General features: G+C 39.5%; 1 protein-coding gene across 1 annotated transcript; it reads left to right on the plus strand.

Moving 5' to 3' along the window:
* The first annotated feature begins 7,573 nt into the window (after positions 1-7,573).
* LOC147627746 (uncharacterized) lies at positions 7,574-9,157 on the plus strand. The gene is made up of 2 exons (XM_086814691.1): positions 7,574-8,759; positions 8,910-9,157. Exon 1 carries the CDS (start codon positions 7,608-7,610, stop codon positions 8,736-8,738), a length of 1,131 nt encoding a protein of 376 aa, XP_086670817.1. The 5' UTR covers positions 7,574-7,607; the 3' UTR covers positions 8,739-8,759; positions 8,910-9,157.
* Positions 9,158-10,300: the final 1,143 nt, after the last annotated feature.

Raw genomic sequence — 10,300 nt, forward strand, 5'->3', positions numbered from 1 at the left:
ACACACACATACACATATATATAATGTAAATGTGGATCTCTCTTTAGAAGTTTGTGGAGAGGTAGATTCACAGTGTAAAGTTCCGTCAAAATGTCTCTTTCTAGATTGTGTGTGTCTCTATCATGTAATGCTTCTCTTTCTCGAGTGCTCTCTCTCTCTCTCTCTCTCTCTCTCTCTCTCTCTCTCTCTCTCTCTCTCTCTCTCTCTCTCAGGTGTGTGAATCTGTTTCTTTGGGAGGTTTTCTCTCTTCTCTTATGGTGATTTCTTTTTATTTTTCTAATGTGTTTCATCCTTTCCAACTTCAATCCTTAATGTATAATTATGTGAATTCTTCATCAATACAACATCAACATGTTTCTACTCTTGTTTTTTGCGAGACTTTTTTCTTGTCAGTGTATTTGCCAAGAACAATGAATGGTTTAAGTGCTAGGGAATTGTGTAAGATTTTAAGATTTATGGGGTTGTGGATATATCACATAGAGAGAAACGGGAATGTGGATGTTAAGGTGCACTTGAAACTATATATAAATCCCCTCATTTGGAATGAAAGGACAATCACATAGTTTGGGTTCCTTTGCTCTTTTCATCTATTGGTGCAACCTTAACCCTTAGCCTTTGTTTGCCTATAGTCCTTTGAGCCTTGAGAAATGGAATTAGGATACATATTTCTAAATTCCTCTTCATCTTATTATACAAGGATACTAAACCATGAGTATACTATACCAAGAAAGTTATCACCAACATGAAGATGCTTCTTCAACTTAGTTTTTAATGTGTTGTAAATTCTTGGATTTTGGTGGTATCACAAAGAATACTTTCTCATGGACTCTTTGAAAAAACCAAAGGAATTATCCTTATTTACATATCTAACCACCCTATCCTTGAACACTTGTTGCGAAAATATTTCCAAGCAAGATGATTTATTATACTAGGATTCTTAAGAGGAATAGGTTCTTTTAATAGTTTTATAACATCTCGATTTCCTAAACATTATCTTAGATTTAGATGAAGCTTTATTAGGTTGTAATAAATTTTATTACACTAGGATTCTTAAGAGGAATAGATTCTTTTAATAGTTTTATAACACATTAATTCCTTAATCATTATCTTAGATTTAGATGAAGCTTGACTAGGTTGTGTGTGATGTGTGTGTGTGTGTGTGTGTGTGTGTGTGTGTGTGTGTTTAGTCTTTTACATCAGCAGTCAAAGAAACTCCAAGAACCTTATCCAACTTGACTAGTAAAAACATTAAACATGATTATATAACGATGGATCTGTTTACAATAATCATGTTACAAATACGTGGAGCTAGTGACTCCATTAGGTGAAGCAGAATTTTTTTATTGTAGAGCATAAACCATGAAAATATGTTGAGAGAGTAGATCTTGTTACCTGCATCCATCCAAATAGACATACAAAGAGTTAGCCCGTGTGTGTCTTGTAGGTGTCATAGGATCTACCACATGTTATAAATGTCACCCAAACTATCTTATGATTTATGCGGTAAAGGGATCTTGGACCCTTGATATATATTAGGTTTGTAACCTCAGTATCCTTTATGAGTAAAGGAATCAAACTCTATCTTTATCTATAAGCATGGAAGAAAGTTGGCTTCCAGATACTATCAGGACAGTTGGCCTTATAGTAATCCCAATAACCTAGTAGATATTCAATCTATCTCCTATCACATTGGTAGAAACTAACATGTATTTGTTTCATAATTTTGTGTAACTCAACAAATGGATCTAAAATTACCCTAACTCATAAACCAAGGATAGTAGATTATCATATTAGTATCTTACTATAAAAAATTCAGAAAAAGAGATTATGAGTCATGCAAGCCCATTAAGATCCACAAAACTCGTAAAATCATTCATTTTGTCTTTCTAGAGTATGAGCTATATTATCACCCGTATAGGCAATCATTCACAAAAAATCGAATGAAAATAGAACATCAAAATGCCATTGAAAAAGTACTATTGTGTTGGGCCATTATTAAACAATATTTCCAAACCTCTTGTATTAGTTTCAGAGGTAAATTATATGTAACCAAGAATCCTCAGTAATCATGATACATGCATGCATTACGACTAGGTTCCCATTTTTGCCCATCGGCAAGGGTCAAGGGAGTTTTTTTATCTCATAATAGCCATGAGTTATTTGGCCATTAGTATAGCCAATAGGACGTAGAGATCATCTTAGCAGCAGAACATGCCAGATGACTCACCATCCAAAGTCCATAGTTATGTATGACCAAGGGTAAAGGAGACTTATTTATTAAAAACACAGCCAGAGTATCGTATACTATTCCTAGTTAGGCACAGTCCCGTATCCTAACTAATCCAACATTCCATGTATGAGGGGGTTTAGGGCATCCATAGAATAAAATCAAGGTATGCCCATATATCAACATAATATGTGTAATGTTAATCGAGCATAACAATAGGAGTGTTGCATGGAGAATTGAAATAAAAGGGACTCGAGAACATATAGTCATCATCTAAATACGAATCCGAAATAGGATACCCCGAGAGGTGTGAATCATATCAACCTTCAAAGATAGATAACATGAAAATTATAGACATAGTATACTATGAGTTTCCATCAAGTCCTAAGCCTATACTCATATGCAGAGTACCACATGCAGAATTGAAAGGAAACTAGAGAACATATTGTAATCATCCTACTATTAATCCTAGATAGGATACCCCAAGAGGTGTGTATCATCTCAACTATCGAAGATTGATAGCACGAATATTACAGTCAAAGCATACTATGTGTTTCCATCAAGTCCTTAACCCATAATCATATGCAGAATTAGAATCACATAGTATGGTGAAAGCTTTCATAGGAAATAGCAAGTTGCTATGATCTACCTTAGAGGAAGAAGAAATCCCAATTGTTTCGCAAGCACAATAGACATGGCACAAGAACACGATTACATAGGCTAAGCGAGTGTCAAAGCACTCACCATTCGCTGCTATTTATAGGTGGAGTCGAACTGATGCCACCAATTACTGCCATGAAAGCTCTATATTAGCTCATCCATTCCTCAATGTATTAATCACAACCAGCCATAGCCGATTTGAGCCCAGAATGAATCTCATGTTAGGCGCAGTTCCAGTGCACAGAATGTTAATCCATAATTAGCCATGGCCAACTAATGTTTAGAGTAAATGAGATGTCAGGCGAGAGACGCCACATGCAAAGTGTAAGAGAAATGATTGAGGTAGGTGGCATGTGTGAGTCCTACCCTATTCTTAGGTGTTTGTGTGAAACCAAAACCTTCCCATTTATACCAATAACAAGAGATTTACCCTAGATGCGAAAAAGTCTAGGTGTAGTAAATTATTGGAAAGGTGCCTATTTGTGCGAATTTTCCCAAATTACCAAGTAATTTGTGTGCATCAACCCTTTGGGGATTAAAACCACTAATAAGGGATGCAAAAAATTAAAAATTAAAATTGTGCAAGTGTGTGTGTGTGTGTGTGTGTGTGTGTGTGTGTGTGTGTTCGTGTTTGTGGGAGAGAAGTTTCCATTTTTTAGTAAGTTTATAAAAGAAGAGCAGCATGTCTATGTTTGTGTGTGTATGTGTGTATGTGTGTGTGTGTGTGTGTGTGTGTGAGAGAGAGAGAGAGAGAGAGAGAGAGAGAGAGAGAGAGAGAGAGAGAGAGAGAGAGAGAACATAAATCCCACATCCACTAGGGCCATCAAACTTCCCCCATGAACCCCCAAATAAAAGAAGGCATGTTGCCTCATCTCCCATCTTGGATCATTGTCTCTCTCTTTTTACCTCTCTATTCAATTCTTTCCTCTATGCTCGTAGACTTATGTGTATAAACCCCATCTTGTGCTTAGACCCACTTCAAGGGGTCTCACCTAGATTCAAGGGCTCCACATCTTAGAGCAAATTGTACATGCTGTAAATAATTGTTCATGCACATGCAATATCAAGATGGATAACTACATCCCAAGGGACATAGATTCAAGGGGTCCACATCTTAAAGAAAATTGCACATTCTTCAAATTGCTATAATGAAGAATTGTTCATGCACATGCAATGTCAAGATGGATAACTACAACAACTATACAAGATCACTTTATACCGTAGATATTCAATGAGTGGAGAAAAGGTATTTTGATTGCAAAACAAGCGTAAGTGAAGCTAAAATAGCTCTATCCTTTCTCTTGCCACATAATTTGAATAGTCATACTCTCATGTTGATCATATGTTCACTCAATAAAAAGATGTTGTAAGGTTGAATCTTAGTCAAGGAATATGGTTGCAAGAGAGCTTAAACCAATATGCTTACATCAAATTGAACTATATGGAAATCCAGAATCATGCATTTTGATTAGGATTTGATAAGGATATACATAACTTAAGCCTATGTCCATGACCCTAGTTTCAACCATTTGTGCCAGTAAATTTAGACACCTAAGTTTCCAATTAGCCTTATAAGTTTTATGAGGTTGATAAGGATATATAGAGCTTATGCCTATGTCCACGACCCTAGTTTCAACCACTTGTGCCAATAAATTTAGACACCTAAGTTTTCATATGGCCTTACAAGTTTTCTGAGGTTGAGTGCTTAAGCTAGGATAGGTGTATTGCTTTCAACAAAAATAATGAATCAAACCTCAAAACATTACCCTAGATCAAATTAAGAAATCTCAATTATACATTTCTCCTACCTTTATTTAAAGTGATCTTCAATTTTAATCTAGATATTGATTGAAAGTAAACCTAGGTTTTGATTATCTTCATTTTACCTCATGAAAAAGAACTTTTTTTTTGCATGGTCAAATATTGAAATTATCAACATTTCATCCATAAAGTAAGTTCGTATACAAAACTTGAAGGAAGATAGCCTCGTTAAATTATCTTTTCACGTTTATTTGAATTCTTACACGTTACTTACAATGATTTTGCATAGTGCACTATGAAAAAACCATAAAGTAGGTTCCTATACAAAACTTGAAGGAAGAATACATAGCCTCTTTAAATGCACTTCTCATGTTGATTTCAATGCTTATAGGGTACAAAGTAGGTTCCTATACAAAACTTTAAGGAAGAATAGATAGCCTCATCAAAGGAGCATTTCATATTTACATTATCTTCTTGATATCTGACTTCTTAGGGTAAAAATAGGTTGGGCTAGGCATGGACGAAGCATGGTCCTTTTTTGGGATGTTAGTGTAAAAATAAGGTGAACGCTTGATGTATAAATCCCCTAAAAGATTAATGGTAGTTGAAGGACCTCATAACGTGTGTGCCAACTCAAAGGCGAATGCGGGGGCATTCAATTTGCCAAAAAAAAGTGAAAATGAATTAACACATAAATCCATGATTTATTGCTTGAGATTCCACACAATTAAATTATAGTGCTGCTGATATTTTTTTGAATAAGATTGATTGTTGGAGTCAACTTCAGCATTTGGTGTTTGAGGGAGGAAAAAGCTAGGATTGCTTTGAACTAGGGGCTGGTCAATTTTTGAAATATCCTTGGGGGGGAAAAAAAGGCCTTTGGGAAATGGTTGTATGTGGATTAAAATTACGAAGAAAAAACATATTATGGTCTCTCAAGACCATGGTGAGACCTTGGAAGGATTGAGGTAAAGTTATGAAAAGGAGTTTCACTTGTGTGATAGTGGTGGGGGAACTAGTATGAAATCGTTTGTTGGATCCCGCGTAGTAGTGAATGGGTTTGTCTTGCTTTCCAATTGCACACAGCTGCTTTGCAACTATCTTGTCAACGTCCCATGCATACCTTTGAAATTGCTTGATTTCTACTTCTCACTAGTGTGTTTTGTCAACTTTCATGAACTTCATACCTATCATATATGGCCTTGCCTTGCCCCTTTAAAAACTACATAGAACATCCTCCATCCCATAAGGTCGCCTTGGCTTGACAACCTAAGGTTGCATTGAAACACTATTTATAAGCTTAGATAATTCAAGAGGAGTGTAAAAAGGTGGAGTCCCCCCCCTAACACAAAAAGCCAGGGTAGCCTTATAGGTGTTCAATCGTTTTCCTTATAGCCTAGATGACCATGTGTGTCTCATACACGTTGTTACATTCAATAGGAATGCAAAAAGGTGGAGTCCCTATACACAAAGCTTGCCTTGTAAGTGTCAATCGTTTTCCTTGTAGGACTTTTAAGGCTTCAATGCAATCAGCCCATTCATGTCCTATGTAGTTGGACCACTTTTGATTTTCGATGAGCTCCCTTGCCAATCAAAAATCAAAATTTTTTTACATGAAATATTTTTTTTTTTCACCAGCATAAAGGCAGCCTTCATGGTTCAAATCTCGGGTTTTATGCAGTATTTTCTCGTAGGGTAGAGAGGGCATATTATAGCACCCTCACTTGTTGCATCAATTTCATTCGATCACCACTAGAAAGTAGGTATTAAAAAAAGTAGGCATTTTTTTAAATCCAGCAATCAAGAAATGTTTTCTTGAACCTTTGCATCAGTCCTTCTCACCATGGGTTTATAGAAATTGATAATTTTTGGATATGTGTTTCTTCATAGTATCACTTCTTTAAAAAATGAAATGGTTTTTTATATTATTCTAACAATTTAGAAAGGATATTTCAAAATTGTGGGCTCTAGGTTAAAGCATACCTTTCTGTCCCCTAACCCTTCCAGACTCACCCCATGAAATGGTGGAGTAGACTACTACAATCAAAATTCAAAAAATATATTAGTAGCACTATACTTCAATTAAGCTAAATCTCAAGCAATAAAACATGGTTTTATGTGTCGAACATATTGTCACTTTTTTTTGGCAAATCTAATCCTCCCACATCTTCAATTTTTAACCAATACACACAACGAAGGTCCTTGAACTACCATCAATTTTTAAGGGGTTCTATACATGCACACTATTTTTACACTAACATCCCAAAAAATAGGAGTGATCTCCCTCACCCATAGATCATGGATGGAGATTCTTCCCCATCCATCCTACACCCATACTATTTTCACATTGACACACCAAAAATCAAGGAGCAATATATATGTCAAGGCCCTTAGAGGGAAGCCAAGAAAATGGCCCACTACCCTAAATGAAACTGAGAAATCTCACTTAGATATTTACCTTGCCTTTAAAGGTAAAAGCTTCAATTTTAATCTAGATGTTTTTGTTTTATTCGTATCAAAATAAGATAGAGCACCCAGGGCCATTTTTTATTTTATTAAAGAAATGGCGGCAGACTTGGGCATTGACAAAAATATATATATATATATATCCCTAGCAATACAAAAAAGAAAAGAGTCACGCGGCAATCAAGCTTTGAATGCAATTTATATTTAAGAGGATGGCTAGTGAAATTGAATGGAAAGACAAAAAGTGATGGGGGTGGGTGTCCCACCGTGGCATCTTTCATGTGAGGGAGGGCTCAGGGAGGGACTATGCGTGGTGGCTGGATTCGCACGCCGCTTTGGCTACAAGGGGTTGGTGAGAAAGGGGTTGCGCTAAATTAGCCGGCCAACACCCCACGATGGGGGGTAAGGGTAGGGCCCCGGCGGTGTGCAACCCCTCCCCTCTATAAAAAAAAACGTGATCGCTTGCAGTCAGTAGCAGAGAGTCCGAAGCAAAATGGCTACTACCAAGGGGTCTGCGACGCCCTCTCTTCTCACCCTCAGCTTGTTAGTGCTCCTTTTCGCACAAGCTGCGCTCGCTTGGCTGCCCCACTACTCTTATACTTCCCCTCCCCCTCCATACATTTACAAAAGCCCTCCACCCCCTTCCCCATCTCCGCCTCCGCCTTACTTCTATAAGTCCCCCCCTCCTCCTCCCCCGTCGCCATCCCCTCCCCCTCCCTACATCTACAAGTCCCCTCCCCCTCCTTCTCCTTCCCCTCCTCCACCTTACGCCTACAAGTCGCCCCCTCCACCCTCCCCCTCCCCTCCTCCACCCTACGTCTACAAATCGCCCCCGCCACCTTCCCCTTCACCTCCTCCTCCCTACGTCTACAAGTCGCCCCCCCCTCCCTCTCCTTCCCCGCCGCCCCCATACGTTTATAAATCCCCGCCTCCTCCCTCTCCCTCTCCTCCCCCTCCTTACCTCTACAAGTCTCCCCCGCCCCCTTCACCGTCACCTCCACCACCCTATATCTACAAGTCCCCGCCACCCCCATCCCCATCACCGCCGCCACCCTACGTCTACAAGTCCCCGCCTCCTCCTTCTCCCTCCCCTCCGCCACCCTACGTCTACAAGTCCCCGCCTCCTCCTTCTCCCTCCCCTCCGCCACCCTACGTCTACAAGTCGCCGCCACCACCTTCGCCTTGCCCGCCACCTCCGTACCACTACAGTTCCCCGCCTCCACCCTCACCTTCCCCCCCTCCCCCTTACATTTACAAATCGCCGCCGCCACCTTCCCCCTCTCCTCCTCCCCCTTATCTCTACAAGTCCCCTCCGCCACCTTCACCATCGCCTCCCCCCCCTTACATTTACAAGTCTCCGCCACCTCCATCTCCGTCTCCTCCTCCTCCTTATGTTTACAAGTCGCCGCCTCCCCCGCCTTACATTTACAAGTCTCCGCCGCCTCCCTCTCCGTCTCCTCCTCCTCCTTATATGTACAAGTCCCCGCCTCCCCCTTCACCCTCTCCGCCGCCTCCTTACATGTACAAGTCTCCCCCTCCCCCTTCCCCTAGGTACCTCTACAAGTCGCCCCCTCCGCCTTCTGTGGTCTACTCTTACAAATCGCCGCCTCCACCTTGGTACTGAGCAACGCCGGGGCCAATGCAGGTAAGCAATGCCATCAACCTGCATGGTTCTCCTCAAATTTTTTATTCCAGGGTAATAAAGTAATTAATGACTGCATGGATTAAAATGATGGGTTAATGAGTAATTCTTGTAGCTAGTATCAGTTTAACTGCTTGATCTCATATTTTGCAGACGGGCGGCATGCAGTGAGCGGAGCATAAATTAAAGAGGATCATGCGAGAAAAACCCACTAAAATATATATTATGTAGACAAGAGGCCGATGGCTCCACCAATGGCAACTCGAATTAAGGCAGCTTTTCCTGTGTAGGGGGCTTGAAGAGTCCACTCACAGGAGTTCAAAATAAAGGAAGTCCCACATTATTTTATCTCAGTCGAAAATTTGCAACTTCGCGTAATGAAATAAAGCTTCTTATTTTCCTATTGAAGGGTTGGCCAGTTTTCGAATCTCAAATTTATTTAGATTACATATGGAAATGATCCGGACTAACCTTGATCAAGTCGGTGCTCTGAAAAGTTAAATACCAGCCCGGCTTTTCTTACGAGTGTTTCGAGTATAGCTGTAGGGCATCTCTTCTTAAAGGAGCCCATAGCTGTATTTCAATCCTCTAGTTTGAAAAAGTCTTAAAAAAACATTTATTCAATTGGTGGCAATTACTCATTTTTCAGTCTTTTTATAAAAATCTAGACCATTTATTCAATTGGTGGCAATTACTAATCGAGGGACTTTTTTTTAAATAGTTAAAACAGCTGAATATATTAAAAAAAGGAAAGGAATATATTAAAAAAAGGAAAGGCAATATATTAAAAAAAGGAAAGGCTCGAGGGACATTTTCAGTCTTTTTATAAAAAACTAGACCATTTATTCAATTGGTGGCAATTAGGGACATTTTTCTGCCGACAGTAATTAAGGCTCTTCTTTTCCTCTAGTAGGCTTTTCTCCTCTCTAGTTCTTTATCTTCACGTTTCTTTCCCACCATATTGTGAATGTTGTTACTTAACGGGATCCTACATTCTTTTAGTTATCGAAAAGATCTCAAAAGTTGGATTGTATCTTACAGCCAAAATAACCAAAAACTTTCAATTTTGGTACGAGAAAACAACCTTCTCTCTCTCTCTCTCTCTCTCTCTCTCACACACACACACACACACACACACACACACACACACACGTGAACACGAGAAAGCAACCTTCTCTCTCTCTCTCTCTCTCTCTCTCACACACACACACACACACACACGCACGCGTTCACACACACAAAATCCCTCCCACACATTTTGATTACATAATTTATAAAAATCCTATTCACTATCATTTTGACAAATTATAATCCCTTGTGCTCATATTTGACCCTCTTGCATGTGTGAACAAACATACCCCCCCACCCAACACACACACACTTCTAGTGAGACATGCAACTAGACATGGGCACCTTGTATCATTCCTCCTCCATACACGCAAAACAATCAAGCACACAAAGCACCCGCATCAACAAGGTGTCAATAGCCAACACCATTAAGTACATAAAATGACCCACCAATTTGAAATAGCACAAGAAAAGCG

Source organism: Cibotium barometz, chromosome 20, assembly GCF_041138505.1.
Source record: "Cibotium barometz isolate CiBa-2024 chromosome 20, ASM4113850v1, whole genome shotgun sequence".
NCBI classification, from domain to species: Eukaryota; Viridiplantae; Streptophyta; class Polypodiopsida; order Cyatheales; family Cibotiaceae; genus Cibotium; species Cibotium barometz.